This window comes from Microtus oregoni, unplaced genomic scaffold (genome assembly GCF_018167655.1).
Source record: "Microtus oregoni isolate MIOR12 unplaced genomic scaffold, Mior012 000061F_ref0000440, whole genome shotgun sequence".
Lineage (NCBI taxonomy): Eukaryota > Metazoa > Chordata > Mammalia > Rodentia > Cricetidae > Microtus > Microtus oregoni.
In genome coordinates this window covers 1,558,696-1,575,694 of record NW_024543871.1, presented here as the reverse complement: position 1 = coordinate 1,575,694, position 16,999 = coordinate 1,558,696, and the positions used below count along the sequence as shown (strand labels likewise).

Genomic DNA, 16,999 nt, shown 5'->3' with positions numbered 1-16,999 from the left:
AGTTTAAATGTCATAATCTGACTCAAGAGAAGGCATTATAAATGAATCTTAATCTGGTGAAAGCTGACTTTTATAGAACTGTATACTGTATTTTCCTGTGTACAAAGGGCAGTGATACAGTGAAAAAAGATAAAGAACATGGAAACTTCCTAAGACAAAACTACATTTCTTAAATGATTTAAAAAGATAAAATGAATTTAATATAAAAACAAATATCAACCATATACAATATAAGAATCTGGTCCCTAACTCAAGGAAACTAACAGTTTATAAAACTTGAAAAGAGACAATTGAGAGAATCTGACAAGTTTAGATAGTTGATCATATTAGAAAATAACTTTTCAAACACTTTCAGGGTGTTGTGACTATATTTTTTAAAGATACATATTAAGATAGTTACAGGTGAAATAATAGGCTAAGATTTGCTTCACAGTAACTAGGAAATAGGGAAGAAAACTAAAGCATAGGTAAAGGAAGATTAGCCATAAAGTGAATCAGGGTGATGAAGGAAGGAAAGCCTATTATACTATTACCCATATTTTAGAGTATGTTTGGAATAGTCCATAATGAAATTTAAAACAACAACAACAACACACACACAGACACACACAAGAACACTGCTGGGTGCCTCTGAATAATGGAATAAAATTCCAAATCTAGCTTCTAGCTCCATAACTAGACAAACTATCTAGAAATCTACCATAAACTGGCAAACACATTTACCAAATCATCTTCTATCATTAACCTAAATAGGACAGTGAGTTCTCTGCTAAGTTACTTACCAGATACCCTTTAATGTTCAAGTTTGCTACCCAATTGTAATTTGTGTTTAAGTTAAAATAATTTCTGAAGCTAACAGAATTTTAGCATCCACAGAATTTATTCAGCATAACCATAGAGGCATTGTCTTCATGCTGCTACACACAGACACAAACACAGATACAGCATAATAGCCATGTTTAGCCCAAGCACATTCCTTTTGAGGCTCATTTATATGTCTTCATATGCCACAGCCCATCATTTAAATAATGGATATTTTCAATGCCAATTCCTTTGTTGACTTTCTCACTGTAGAAAGAAAAAAATACATAAGCAGGTTTTATGAATTTTATAGGCTTAATCATTCATGAGAAACACAGTCTAAAGTGTCATGCTACTTTACAATCAGTGAGCACCATGTAGGAAATGTATTGCTATTATATTATTGTCTACATTAAACTACAGTACTCTGTGGCAATTTGTGAGGTTTGGGGATTTGGTTGATCTGACTTCTCTTTTAGTCGGCTATTTGTTTTTTGTGGTACTACAAAATCAAACCCCAGGCCTCATGCGTGCTATACAAGCACTCCACCATTGAGCCACATAATCACTCTTGAAATTCATATTTAAGTGACTCTAAAGCTGGGTGTGGTAAGACACCACCTATAATCCCAGCCTGGAGGCAGATCAGAAATTCAAAGTCATCCTCAATTGCATGGTGAGTTCAAGATCAATCTGGCTACAAGAGACTCTGTCTCAAACACCCAAAAAATAGCCAGGTGTTAGTGGCCAACGCCTTTTATCCCAGAGGCAGGTAGATCCCTGTGAGTTCGAGGCCAGCCTATTCTACAGAGTGAGTTCCAGGACAGCCAAGGCAACACAGAGAAACCCTGTCTGGAGTGGAGAACAACCCGGAAAGTAAATACAAACAGAACGATACCTACAAAATATGCAAACATCAACACACTAAATCTCAAAGTAAAATTAACAGAATTTTGGTTATATATGTTGAAAACATGCTACATTTCTTTTATCACCAGGTTAGAATGTAAAATAGTATATATTATTTTTTTGGTGTTTCGAGACAGGGTTTCTCTGTGGTTTTGGAGCCTGTCCTGGAACTAGTTCTTATAGACCAGGCTGGTCTCGAACTCAAAGAGATCCGCCTGCCTCTGCCTCCCAAGTGCTGGGATTATAAAATAGTATTTTTGAGACAGTCACTTTGTAGTCCCAAGTAGCCTCAAACTCACAATCCCCCTACCTCCACCTCACAAAGTGCTAGAATTATAGTCAGGTGCTGTTACACCCAGCTGTATGTGTGTTTTTCAAAACTAGCAGTAAAATACACACCCTCTAGCACCAATTTAAACCTAGATAGGCACTAAAGAGAAAATCCTAAAGTATCACATACACAGATAGGTCTAACACCTGTTTCAGCACGTTTCATTTCAAAATGTTTAAGAATGTAACCCTGAAGACAAAGTAAGTTGTAATGGCTTCCTAATGTTAGGAAAAATAAATGAGCTACTTTGCTTAGATATTTATAAGATGTGGTATGAATGACATCAAACGTCACCTGTAACTGATGCTTCCTGAGCTACCACTCATATTTCAGTTATTTGAGCCTAAAATGAGACTTACATATCTTCTGCAGACATCTTCATGACACCAACACACAAAGCATGTTGCTTTCCTTCTGCCATGATTGCCTGAAAACAAGCTAAGAAAACTATTTCTCAGTTTGGGGAAGGGAAGTATGAGAAACAATGATTGCTTTGCCATTTGAGCCCGTCTTTGTTCTCTCCTAGACCATTGATTCCTTACGAGCAGGAACCTATTGGTCTTTGGGTACAATGTAAATAGCCAATAAATCCTCAATGAATTGATCATTTTAGTTTCAAGCCAAATATCAGTACTGCACCTCCCTATGAACCAAACCAGAAAGTCAGGCAAAAAGAAGATAAAACTTACTGCAGATAAATACTAAAATCTGTGAAATATTTATCAACTGCTTTAGTTATTTCTACAACCAAATGGTGGCTTTATATAAATAACACATAAAATACTAATTATATTCCCAGCTGGGCAAGGTACAAGCTGATAATCACTATACTTAGAAAGTTAGGGAAGGCCGGGCGATGGTGGCGCACGCCTTTAATCCCAGCACTCGGGAGGCAGAGGTAGGCGGATCTCTGTGAGTTCGAGACCAGCCTGGTCTACAGAGCTCGTTCCAGGACAGGCTCCAAAGCCACAGAGAAACCCTGTCTCGAAAAACCAAAAAAAAAAAGTTAGGGAAGGAAAACCATAAAATTTAGTAAACCCTGAGCTACATAGCTAGTTTAAGGTCAGCTCTATGTTATATAACAAGACTTGTCTCAAAAATATACTAGATTTCCACTCTATTTTGATGAGCCCCCTGTAACAGTTTCAGCTTTTATACAATTGAAACAATGATTTTAGTTATCCTTTGAAGCTTCCATGTTTTATGCTGCAGTGTTTGAGTTCAAATACACACAGAATCTCTACTATTTTTTGCAATTTCTGCAAATCTGTTACTTCAAATGAGGAAACTTCATCTCCAAAAGAGGAGTGGGGGGTGATGATAAAGTTAAGGCACTAGGAAAATCTTCCAGTCAAGGAAAAATACAGACCAGAAAACATACCATTGTTTAAATCTATAAACATAAAAGGTAACTGTCCTCAAAGAATACTTTTCTCCATTGACTTTCCAGTGGTCCATTCAGTATAGCACCAATATTTGAACACCTAGTATGTGACTCATATCTACATTAATACAATGTGTGTCTATCATATACAACTTATTCTATCCTTTAGGTATAAATGCCACAAAAGAGAAAACCTTCTTTTGAGCACAAGACACAGAATACACCTCTTTTTGAAAGTTAGTGTTACACTATGTAGCCCAGGCGGATCTGGGCTATGTAAACCAGGATGGTCTCAAATTCACAAAGATACCTTGTGAGTGCTAAAAGTATGTACCTATCATTACACCCAGGTATTTTTGTTTCTGAGGCTGACCTCAAGCTAATGGCAGTCTTCTTGCCTCAGCCTTCCAAGTATTAGGATTACAAATTTAAGCTAACAACACATCCAGTTAAAACACACCTTTAAATGCAACCCTTCATAGTGATTTCCTTGTACGCACCAATTACTATTCCTTTTCTCAGCCTGAGGCAAATGACCACTCTATGATAAAGCAGAAGATTCCTGTCCTAATGAACAAAATCCTATATAATAGATAATATAATGAAATATTGCTGCAAATTGGAAGTGATGCAGAATCACTTATTCCTATTCATGGCATAAACAATATCCTTTAAACAGTATGGAGCAGGGCTGCGATGGTGCACCTCTGGAATATCAGCACCTGGGAGGCTGGAGCAGGATTGTGAGTTCAAAATCAGTCTGAACTACCTAGTAAGATCCTGAATGGGGCGTGGGGAAAGAGGAGAGACATGGTAGCCCACACCTGTAATCCAGCATTTGGGAAATAGAGGCAGGAAGATCATCAAGAGTTCCAGGCCAGCCTGGGCTGCATGAGACCCTGTCTTAAAAACAAGTTTTAAAAAGTGAGTTTCCTCCCTAGCAACCCCTAGACAAAAAGTATAACAGGAATCATTAACTGATCGTGACTTAAAAGATCATCATAACTAAATGTGGTGGTCACAGCCTTACTTCCAATGTTTAAGAGGCAAAGGCAAGAAGATCTCTGTGAATTTGAGGCCAGCCTGATGTTTACATAGCAACTTCTTTGCCACCAGGGCTACATAGTGAACTGCTGTCTCAAAACAAATAAAAAGTCCAACATAATAAGGTGTACTGTACATGAAGACTATTCCTTGATTTGAAGCTGTCTCAGTTTACCACTAGTTCTTCTATTTCTGGTTTGTTTTCGAGGCAGTCTCATGTACTCCAGCCTGGCCTTGAACTCATGGTACTTGTCCTGTCTCAGCTTCCCAGATTCTGGGAATACAGGTACACACCACAGCTTATAGGTCCATGTGCATTTCTTTTAAAAAGTTGAATAGGTTATATTGGCTTTTTGCTCCTGTGTTTATTTCTTTTCTTTCTTTTTATTTTTTTTTTGTTTGTTTGGTTTGGTTTTTCATAACAGGGTTTCTATGTAGCCCTGACTATCCAGGAACTCACTCTATAGACCAGGCTTGCTGGCCTCGAACAATCTGCCTGCCTCTGCTTTCCTGAGTGCTGGGATTAAATGCATGTGCCACCACTGACTGGCCTGTGGTTAAGGTCTCACTTTTTCCTTGTTTGAAACTACATTGCAATGCCTCTAAATGCATTTATTTGACCTATCACATTCATTATTATCTACCACTTTCTTTTACTAATGAGACCTGTAAGAACACAAACTAAGACAGTCAATCTGGGAATATAGTCCTTCCAAAAATTCATTCTTAGCTAGGTGTGGTGGCACATGCCTTTAACCCCAGCACTTGGGGGCAAAGGCAGGCGGATCTCTGTGAGGTAAACCTGGTTCATATATAAATTCCAGTACACCCAGGACTTGGAAAGAGAGACCCTGTTTCAAAAAAGAAAACAAATAAAAGACCTAGCTAGACATGATGGCTCATTCCTGTGATCTGATACTTGAAAGCTGATACAGGCAGATCACCAAAAATTCAAGATTAGACTAGACTCCTTCTCAAAAAGAAACAAATTCTACTTATATATTTTCAAGTTGAATATGTTAAAAATCTTAAAATGTTTTCTAAGTGTATTGTGTGATGTTCACCCGTAATCCTAGTACTTGGGAAAACTGAACTAGAAGATCACTATGAGTTCAAGGCTAGCTTGTGTTGCATAACAAGATTATTTTAAATATAAAAATACACGTTTCTCTTAGAGAAAAATATGTTCTCAGCTCGAAACCAACCTCATAAAAGTCAATCTTTAGGGTGGTACATTCATAGATGCCTGTAAACCCAGCACTGGGAGGCTGAGACAGGAAGATTCAAGGCCACCCTAGGCTACCTATTGAGTTCCGGGCTAATCCAGGCTAAATAACACAAAATATTCCCCCCACCCCCCTTACCCCACACACTATACCTGCTGCCTCAATTCAGTTCTTTCTTGAATGCTTTTATTCCACTATTGATAGGGAAGCTTTGTTAACTAATTATCTTCAAGAGGTGGGACCAAGTTAGGTCCCAAATCTAGCTAACTTCTACACACTATATCTGGAGAGTCAAACTAAACATTAAAGTGACAAGTTTATGTGCAAAAGAGGATCCAGACAGATCACCTATAACCTATTCATAATCAAGTTTCAGACTGCATCCTGAGTCTGATAATAGGTTATAAACAGGCTGCAATGACACTGGAACTCCTTAATAACTTTTTAATTACCTTCTATGAATCCACATAAAATGAAACACAATTTATCATCACGAAATAAAAAGGGAAGACAAGAGGATCCAGAAGGTAGAAGTGCTTAAGATACAAACCTGATGAGCTGAGTGCTATCCCAAGATCCTACAGTAAAAAGAGAGAATTGACTCCTGAAGTTGTTCTCTTACCTACACATACATATACATATAAACACATACACAGAGAAATAGAAAATTTAAAAATAAAAAAGGAATATGGCATGACAGTATATGCCCGTGGTATGACCCATGAATAAGGAATTCAAGAATAGTGTTGGCTACATAGTAAATTCAAGGTCAGTTGAAGACTGTCAAAAAGAAGAAGGGAACTGGTAATAGTGGTAAACATCTGTAATCCCAGCACTCAAGAGGCAGAAGCAGGATTACAGAAAGGTCAAGGATAGTCTGGGCTACATAGTAAAATCTAAGCCAGTCAGAGATATATAGTGAGATCCTGTCTCCCATCAATCAATCAATCAATCAATCAATAAATATAAACAAGAGAGTGGGCATGGTGGCACATCCCTTCAAAACCAGCACTCAGGAGACAGAGGCAAGTAGATCTTTGCGAGTTCGAGGCCAGCCTGATCTATATAACAAGCTCTAGGCCAGCCAAGGCTACATAATAAGACTGTCTCAAAAAAAAAGGAAAATATAATTGGGGGTAAGAGGAGTAAATATAATCATAGTACATTGCATACATGTGTAAAATGGTTTAAAGAAATTTATTTGAGAAAAAAATTGAAAATGGGGAGCTAGCTGAGTGATGGTAGCACATGCTTGTAATCCCAGCACTCAGGAGGCAGAGGCAAGTGGATCAATGTGGGTTCAAAGCCAGCCTGGTCTATAGAGCTAGTTCCAGGAGAGCCAAGGGTACACAAACTCTGCCCCGAAAAAACAAAGAGGAGAGGGAAGAATGGGGCACATGCCTATAATTACAGAACTTGGAGGGTAGAGGCAGGAAGAGTAAGAGTTCTAGAGCATCCTTGGCTACAAGTTTGAGACCACGCTGGGCTACATGAGACACTTTCTCAAAAAGAAAAAAAAAGAAATAAAAAGGCTACTTGATTCCAGTTCATCTCTCACTTCTTTCATGGCCAAGAATATGCCATCTTATAATCCTATGATCCCAACATTCAGGAAACAGGGGTAGAAGAATTCTGATCAATCTGAGAACAATTTGGAATCCATGGTGAGTTCTAAACCAGCCTGGACCACATAGTGAGTCTGAGGTCCAGCCAAGGCTACATAGTAAGACCTTATCTCAGAAAAAGGAAGGGAGGGAGGGAGGAGAGGAGAGGAGGGGAGGAGAGGAGAGGAGGGGAGGGGAGGGGAGGGGAGGAGTGGAGGGGAGGGGAGGGGAGGGGAGGGGAGGGGAGAGAAAAAAATTCAAGGTTGGTTGATTTGAGTTTATCTCCCATTTCTCTTAGTCAAGATTAAGTCTCCTTCAGTAGGGTGTGGTAGCACGTGCCTGTAATCCAAGCACTGATGGGGAGACTGAGGCAGCAGAATTACGAGCTCAAGGCTAGCTTTGGCTACAGAGTGAAACTCCAATTCTGAAAATATACTAATAAAAATTAAAAACACATATAATATTCTTCTGGATGCTAGATATTTCAGTAATGGCAAGAACACAATGAACAATTTTTAGTGGTTAAGCCCCAGGAAGGATACAACAATAGTATCTATGGCAGCAGGGTAAAGCTTAGCTCCAGGAGAAGTTAAGCCGGGACACATGATATTTGCTCCACTGAGGACAAATGTGATGGCTCCTTTATCAACCTGCTGATGTGGCAAGATAAAAGGATCTACAAGAGAAGAAATAAATTATATAAATTAGTATGACTGAAGACTCAAAGAACACAAACAAGTATTTCCCAAAATTACAATACTCTTATGGTTGCAAAATAAAAGCCAGCCGGGTGATGGTGGCGCACGCCTTTAATCCCAGCACTCGGGAGGCAGAGGCAGGCGGATCTCTGTGAGTTCGAGGCCAGCCTGGTCTGTAGAGCTAGTTCCAGGTCAGTCTCCAAAACCACAGAGAAACCCTGTCTTGAAAAACAAAACAAAACAAAAAAAAAAAAAAACAAAGCAAAATAAAAGCCAAATCACTATCCTTTACTAACAAATTTGATAAATATTTTCAAGAAAAGAGTATAGGAGTATACATCCAAATAGCTTGCAAATGGGTGTAAGCTTCCTTTAGAACAATTTAGCAGCATGGATTAAAAGCCTTGAAAAGAATTCTATTCTTAACCCAGTAACTCTACTTCTGAGTCTGTCCTAAATAATAAGGAGGGATGTGCAGTATGTTGGATAGAAAGATGTGTTCCATCACTAACATACAAAAAAAGAAACTCAGGTGGATCACAATGTCTAACAAATGGTAGAGGGAAGATATATCAATAAGAGTAGTATAAGTTGGTGGTAGCGCACGACTTTAATCCCAGCACTTGGGAGGCAGAGCAAGGCAGATCTCTGTGAGTTTGAGGCCACCCTGGTCTACAGAATGAGTGCCAGGACAGGCTCCAAAGCTACACAGAAAAACCCTATCTTGAAAAACAAACAAGAACAAAAAAAAGTAGTATAAGTCTACAATAAACCATGCTTTTAGAAAATACTTAATGCCTAGAAACTCTTCACAATACAACATGTAAATGAAAAAAAGCAGAAATAAAATATTGTCAAAAAGGATCACTGGCCAAGCAATGGTGGCCCACACCTTTAATCCCAGCACTCAGGAGGCAGAGGCAAATCTCTTTCAGTTCAAGACCAGACTGGTCTACAAAGTGAGTCCAGGACAGCCAGGGCTACACACAGAGAAACCCTATCTCAATCAAATAAAAAAATCAGTGGTTACTAGAAAGAGGAAGAGTGATAAAATTGTATGAAAAGAACTCTTAGCTGGGCGGTGGTGGCACGTGCCTTGAATCCCAGCACTGGGGAGGCAGAGGCAGGTTGATCTCTGTGAGTTTGAGGCCAGCCTGGTCTACAAGAACTAGTTCCAGGACAGGCTTCAAAGCTACAGAGAAACCCTGTCTCAAAAAAAAAAGAAAGAAAAGAAAACGAAAAAGAAAAGAACTCTTATAACTAGTAATCCTATCAATAATGATTCATCAACTGCAAGTGCACATGATTTACCAATGCAAAATCTTACTAGAGAAAACTAAGTAGTAGAGAGCCCAATTTTAAAAGAACAAAAATGATTGTGCTCAGCACTATAAAGTCGACCTAGCATGCACAAGGTCCTGGGTTCAGCACTATAAAGTCGACCTAGCATGCACAAGGTCCTGGGTTCAGCACTATAAAGTCGACCTAGCATGCACAAGGTCCTGGGTTCAATTTCCAGCACAAAATAAAACAAAACAGAAAGTGTTTGTATACAACATAGGAAATACAGTGGATGAGAATATACCAATGAACTAAATATAGTTTACTCTGGATTACAGGAATACACTTGCTTATTAGTTTCCTATTCCTGTGATTTCCCACATTTATGTACATTTTTTTGTAATCTTAAACAAAAATATCTGTGTGTATATACCAATAAATTACAAACCAACAATTAAAGAATCTCTAGAGGCTTTCACACGATGACTCAAGGATTGGAGGTTTTAATGGCTTTGTTTTTCTTTAGATTTATTTAGGACTATGGGTGTTTTGTCTACATGCATGCACACCAGAAGAGGGCATTAGATTCCATGGGACTACAGTAAGAGACAGTTGTGAGTCATCATATGGGTGCTGGGAATTGAACTCAGGACCTCTGGAAGAGTAGCCAGTAACTGCTAAATCATCTCTCCAGTCCTTAGAGTTTTTAATCTTCTCTAAGCTCCCTAGAAATAATGACAGTAGCCAAATATGGTGGCACAGCTTTATAATCCCAGCACCTAGGAGGTAGAGGTAGAAGAATTAGAAGTACAAAAGCAGCCTTGGTTACCTAGTGTTTGTCACAAAAAACAGTAACAACAACAACTTATTCCCACTGCATCCAAATTTAATTTCTATCAGATCTTAACCTAAAAATAGCAATGCTTATTTGAATAACTATAATTAGTTTTATGAATATTAAAATATTTCACCTGCTTTAAGATTTGCCAGTTTTTCTACTCCTGACCTCTGTAAGGCTAGGCAATTAAAACTGTATCTCCTTGTGATTTAATGAATTTGGTTTTTTACAAGGAGATAAATTCAATCACCACTACCCATCACAATAGAGTCTATAAATCACAATCTTTCCTTCTGCCTCTTGACAACAATACCAAATCAAAAAGCAAATTTTAGTTCCCACTTGAAAAGTTCTTGCTCATTGGAATTATATCTTCCTCCATTTTTTTGTAATATAGTCAGTCTAACAATTTGTAAATGTATGCATGAAATAAACATTATTTGATTTCATGGCATCTGTTCATGTACTCCTTCAGTAATAAATGGGACTTCCACATTTACCTAATGCTTTTCTATACACAGAATTATCTCTATTAGAGAACTCTAGTAATAAACTAAAATGAAAATCTTCAAAGCCCTTATCAGTTTATGAATATATATGTTTACAATTACATACTGGTCTAGTCTTCTAACTACAATAAGGACAAGGTACTATGTCTGTCTTTGCTTACGATTACACTAGCCTCTAGTGCCAACATATAGAAAGTTCACTAAATAATTATTGAATTAAGATTTTTGGGGGTCTTTGTTTCAGAGGAGGGTATCACCTGATAGTCCAGACTCGCCTCAAAATTGTGTTATTCTCTTGTCTCAACTTCCCAAGCTCTGTGTTTACATCTGTGAGCCACCTCACTGGGCTGTTATTGAATGGATGAACTAATGAATGCTTTTTTTGTAGGGGGAGGGCTTTCTCTAATACATAAGAGAATTTGCATTTTTCAGACTTACAAGATGAGAATCCACTTTACTTTTATATTCCTCATTACTTAGCACAAATAAATAACAAACTATCAGAAGTAACTTTCCACTCCTATAGTTTTCAATTCCTTTTGTGTATTTTTATATTCCCAAATGCATATTTCTAACAAGACTTACATTTATGAAGTAATCTTAGGGTTGGATAAAAAGGCCCTTCTCTTTGTCTAAAAAACAGTAATTCCCCATTTACTGTAAGGATTTCTATGTGTTCATGGCTGTAAGAGAAATGTCACAAAGTACCAAGTTAGATATTTTCTTTCCAAAGTGAATATAAGTCAAACATCCTATAAAATTATAACATGAAATAGCCACATACAAAGATACATGAGCTTATTAATCCAGTGAAGATCCTGACCTAAAAATACCTATCCAGTAGAGAAAACAATAGAGGACAGAGAGGAAATATGACCTGCTACATCCAATTTCATTCCACATTTTATTATTGTAATTCCATTGTCAAGTAATAAAATACATATTTCAAGAGCAAACTGAAATAAATTCAATTATAAAAACAAGTCTTTGATAAAACAATACACATTTTAATATATGTAGATAAGATTTGAAAATTGAAATATTGACAAGTTTAGAGTTAATTCTGTCCATTCTCGTCATTAGTCTATGGATGACTAACAAGTTTAGAATTAATTCTGTCTATTCTCGTTATTAGTCTATCAATAACTAATGTGGAAATATTCCATTTAGAATGAGAACAGTCTAACCTTTGATAGTCAGGTACTCTAATTTTTTTTTTTTTGGTTTTTCGATACAGGGAGCCACTCTTATCTTTATGTGGAGAAAAACAAGGACTTACCATCGGACAATTTTCACAGGATCTTTCTTAGGCATGATTTGATTAAGCCATGGTTCAATACCTGGAAATTGCTCTATCAATTGATTTTTAATACCCTTAATAACCGAGGTTTTCAACTGGATGCAGTTGGACACATTTTCTTTTTCATCAAATCTGGCAAATGATTTTTCAAAGAAAAAAAAAAGAGGGCATTGCTAAGCAGAAGAATCAGAAAATCTAAAAGTAAGGTTCTAATTAATCATCTATTCCCAAGCAAGTAGTCATGCTTAAAATAATTATGAAGTAAATTGCTTTTAAAATACCACAATTTCCATTTGTCTTATACAACATAAAACCAACGTTTTAAAACAATATTAGAATAAACTGCCATGCCTATTGCAATTAATGAGGGCAGAGTAATTGTTATGCTAGAATTCATTATCAGGTACATAAATGCCTTTTACTAAAAATTCTTGCTCAAAGAAAAAAATAGATTCCCACCCATAAAAAAAAAACTGTGTTTTTTTTTTTTAATCTAAACAAAACCTCACACGTTAAGATACAAAAGACCACCCAAGCATAACAAAAGAATGAGCCCCGGCAGGTTATGGAGTCTGCTGGGACTTTTTTTTTTTTTAGGAATGTTGATGATAATTTTAAGATCCGTTAAGATCTGCTCAAATTTTCATGCACAAAACCCACCTTCCTTTTCCCATGTTCCCCCTTTGCCTTTCGCGTCTATCAAATCTGGAAGATAAACCCACTGGGTAGGTTTCCAAGGAATTTTTGTCTTCCTACACTGACTAGCGCACAGGACTATCTCGTTGTTTTCAAGACAAGGTTAATCTGGCAGCTAAGCAATAGGCTTGATAGACTGCCTGCTTCCTGTCACCCAGACTCCTTCGCTGCCATGACCCAGGAAGTCAAGCCTTCCCTTTTTCAGTTCATAACTAATAAACATATGGCAGCGAGTGCAGGGCTCTCCTCTCAACTAAGGAGGATGTGCCCCTAAATCACAATGCAAGGATGTGATTGGTAGAAACCTAGGAATGGAGATAGCACTGCCGGATGGGGCAGAACAGGGTTAAGGAGAAAGAAAATGGGAGCGGGAGAGCCAAACCACGATTGAGGGCTAGAGATGGAAAGCTTAAAGAAGTGTTCCAAGTCCTGAGTGAGAGCATAGTACTATATATATCTAAAAAAAATCTTAGGGAGTCAGGATGGCAGGGGCGGAGGAGAGAAAGAGAGCCTTTGCTCTTGCCCTCTTCCCCACCCCCACCCCCACCGCCTTTGTGAGCAGCCGAGCGAGGCCACAGCGTGTCCTTACTTCTTGAACATGATCCAAGGTGAAGGGGGCGACGATAGGGAAGGGCCCGGAATGGGAAGGAAATTGAATTAGGAAGGGTCCAGCACGAGGAAGGCCGGCACTGACAGTAGGAGCTGCTGTCCTTATCCGGAAGGCGAAAATACTACCCGCTTTAAGGCCCTCAGCGAAATCTGACTACTTCCGCTCCTCTCAACTCCACGTTGACGCTTTTGTTGCCTCCTTTTGAGTAACAGCTTACTCCCCATTGGGGATAGCTGAAAGGGCGGGACTTTAGAAGTGATCAAGCAATTCTTTCTGGTTGCTGAAAGAGAAGAATGGAGGAGGGCGGGAATCAATCAAAGCAGCATTTTAAGCAGTTGCGTCAGTTACGGGTTCCTCAAAGGGTCAAAATTCTTTGGTCATTTGGTTGCTACCCATTACTGTACCAAATAATTTGTAATGACAATGATTTTTGTTTTCTGTGTGAGGTGACCTAGGGAATTGGTGCTTACCAAGCAGCATGAACCTAGATGACCCTCAAATTACAGGATACTTAATTAAATTTGAATTTCAAATTAAGTGAACATCTTTCACTGCAAGCATATCTCATCTATATTTTGAACATGCCTATGCTAAGAACTGCTTGTTTATCTGAATTTAATTAAACAACCTCTTTTTTTTTTTCTTTTTTTTTTTTTGGTTTTTCGAGACAGGGTTTCTCTGTGGTTTTGGAGCCTGTCCTGGAACTAGCTCTTGTAGACCAGGCTGGTCTCGAACTCACAGAGATCCACCTGCCTCTGCCTCCCGAGTGCTGGGATTAAAGGCGTGCGCCACCACCGCCCGGCCTCTTTTTTTTTTTAATCTGGCAGCACTAGTCATTAGAGAGTGAAGTGCTCTCATAGAATTATCAAATAAGTCACCAAGTTGCTGTCCCCTGCTTCACTCGGATACTTAGAAACTGAACTATAAATAGAATGTAGTAGGGAATGATGGTTTACGCCTTTAATCCCAGCACTTGGGAGGCTGGGTAGGTGGGTCTCTGAGTTCAAGGCCAGACTGTTGTACATTACTAGTTTAGGTTTAGGGACAGCCAGGGTCACGGAGAAACCACATCTCAAAAAATAAAAAATTAAAAAAAAAAAACAGCCGGGCAGTGGTGGCTCACACCTTTAATCCCAGCATTTGGGAGGCAGCTGCAGGTGGATCTCTGTAAGTTGAATGCCAACCTGGTCTACAGAGTGAGTTCCAGGAAAGCCAGGACTGTTTCACAGAGAAACCTTGTTTCAAAAAACAAAAACATAAAAAAAATAAAAATAAAAACAAACAATCAAAAAAGTAGAATTTCCTGTCAGACATGGATAACACAGCCCATATTCACAGCACTTGAATGGCAGGAGGAAACTTTAGACCCCCATCTCAAAAAGAAAACAAAACAGAAATTTTAAAATAGCTAATTTCCTTAAAGAATAAAAAGACCACTGGACCAGTAATAATAGTCATAATCTAAATGAAGAGATAAAGAATCCATTTTGTGGTGCATGCCTTTAATCCCAGCACTCAGGAGGCAGAGGCAGGTGGATCTCTGTGAGTTCAAGGCCAGCCTGGTCTACAGAGCGAATTTAAAAAAAGAAAAAAGAAAGAAACCCATTTTGCTGATTCCTAATAATACTCTGCTATACACATAGATAGGAGCCTAACATAATCATCAACAAAGAGGCTTCAACCAGCAACTGATGGAAACAGACACAGAGAACCACAGCCAAACATTAGGCAGAGTTTAGGGAATCGTGCAGAAGACGGGGAGGAAGGAGCCAGAGGGATTAAGACACTACAAGAACACAGCCCACAGAGTCAACTCACCAGGGCTCATAGGGGCTCACAGTAAATGAAGCGACAGTCAGAGAGTCATAAGTCTGACCTTGGTCCTCTGCATATCTATTATGACTGTGTAGCTTGGTATTCTTGTGGAACTCTTAACAACGGGAGCAAGGGCTGTCTCTAACTCATTTTTTGCCCTCTTTTGGGACCCTTTACCTCCTACTGCATTGCCTAGTCTAGCCTTGATATGAGGGTTTGTGCCTAGTCATTTTGTAATGTGTTATGCTATGTTTGGTTGATAGCCCTAGGAGGCTTGCTATTTTGTAAAAGGAAACAGGGAAGAGTGGACCTGGGGGAGAGGGTGGGTTGGGAGGAGAGGAGGGAGGGGGAAATGGTGGCCAGGGTGTAAAATAAGAGGGAAGAATAAATTTCTAAATAAAAAGAGAAGAAATATATTTTGCTTGTGTAATTTTTTTTTTGAGACAGGACTTCATTGTATGTCCCAGACCGGCCTGGAACTCCTTATGTTGATCAGGTTGACCCCTGAGTTCCAGGTCAGCCTGATTTGTAGAGCAAGTTCCAGGGCAGCCAGGGTTACACAGAGAAACACTATTTTGAAAAACAAAACAAAATTAGTAATAAGTAGACAAATTTATTAGTTTATTGCGCTTTTTATTTGAGAATCTACTAAGGGGATTAGAGCAATGTTTCCCCAGTTAAAAGTACTGGCTGCTCTTCCAGAGGACCTGGGTTTACTTCCTAGGACCCATGGAGCCACACATAACCATCTATAACTCCATTACTGGGTGCTCCAATGCCCTATTCTTGCCTCCATGAGCACCAGGTGTGTATGAAGGAAGAACACCCATACACATAAGAAAATAATAATTTAAAAACGACTTATATTTATTCAGAAATTCATATTAGTAGAAATAATAACTTCTTACTCATGCATTCAATCTCTTGCTAGAGCTGGTACCATGTATTGCCAGTACCCAGTCGATGGCATTTTTGTTTTGTTTGGGGCTTTGGGTTTTGGGTTTTTTTGTATGTGATTGTAGTAGTACTGAGAATGGAGCCCAAGGCATCGTGCACACTGGGCAAGCACTCCACCACTGAGCTACATTCTCATTCCTCTTATCTTAATTTTTAGCTTTATTTTTGTTGTTGTTGTTCTTTTGATTTTTTGAGACAGGGTTTCTCTGTGTAGCTTTAGCTGTCCTGGAACTAGCTCTTGTAGACCAGGCTGGCCTTGAATTCACAGAGATCCTCCTGCCTCTGTCTTCTGAGTACTGGGATTAAAGGCATGTGCCCCCACCAACCAGTTTAGTTTTTAAGTTTTGAGATAGAGTCTCACTATGTTGCTCTGGCCAGCGTTGAATTTGAGCTCTTTTTCCCTCAGCTTCCTGAGTATCTGAGATTACAGGCCACTGCTAGCAGGCTGTGAGTGGTAGTTGCTGCTTGGTTGCTTAGAGTTTTTATTGTTCTTTTGTGTTGTTGCTGTTTTTGTTTGAGGCAGACCCTTACTCCATAGGCTGTCCTGAAATTCACCAAGTAGCTCAGGCTGACCCCAAACATGAAGTTCTCCTACTCAGCCTCCCAAGTGCTGGAATTACAGGCATCAACTGCCACACAATTCAGCGGCACAGCGTATACCTAGTATGTACCATACATACGCACCCACCCCACCCTCACACGCCTGCTGTATCATTAATTACCAAACGGAACTCGAAAGAATTCTTTCTTTTTAAAATGTATTTATTTATTTTATGTATGAGTGCTCTATCTTCATGTATAACTTTATGCCAGAAGGGGGCATCAGAGTCCATTAGAGATGGTTGTGAGCCACCATGTGGTTGCTGGAAATTGAACTCACTCAGGACCTCTAGAATAGAGCTCTTAACCACAGAGCCATCTTTCCAGCCCTGAATTGTTTCTTTCTTTTTTAAAAAAATAATTTATTTTTGTTTATGTTATGTGCATTGATGTTTT

At 38.8% G+C, this 16,999-nt stretch overlaps 1 protein-coding gene across 2 annotated transcripts; it reads right to left on the bottom strand.

Moving 5' to 3' along the window:
- Positions 1-861: 861 nt before the first annotated feature.
- Positions 862-13,404, bottom strand: Mcts1 (MCTS1 re-initiation and release factor). 2 transcript variants are annotated; one of them, XM_041640039.1, is made up of 6 exons: positions 13,211-13,404; positions 11,905-12,057; positions 11,211-11,308; positions 7,842-7,975; positions 2,401-2,468; positions 862-1,068 (listed from the first exon to the last, which is right to left on the bottom strand). In XM_041640039.1, the coding sequence occupies exons 1-6, from the start codon at positions 13,219-13,221 to the stop codon at positions 987-989; spliced, it is 546 nt and encodes a 181-aa protein (XP_041495973.1). In that variant the 5' UTR covers positions 13,222-13,404; the 3' UTR covers positions 862-986. The 2 variants fall into 2 exon arrangements, with proteins under 2 accessions (XP_041495973.1, XP_041495972.1); XM_041640038.1 differs by lacking the exon at positions 13,211-13,404 and adding an exon at positions 12,586-12,782.
- Positions 13,405-16,999: the final 3,595 nt, after the last annotated feature.

What these genes read in the sequence shown, in the direction of transcription:
- Mcts1 (XM_041640038.1), bottom strand. An exon ending in CCTAAGATTACTTCATAAAT is followed by an intron (nt 7,976 to 11,210) that starts GTAAGTCTTGTT and finishes CTTCTCTTGTAG; the next exon opens with ATCCTTTTATCTTGCCACAT. An exon ending in AAGATGTCTGCAGAAGATAT is followed by an intron (nt 1,069 to 2,400) that starts GTAAGTCTCATT and finishes TTCTTTCTACAG; the next exon opens with TGAGAAAGTCAACAAAGGAA.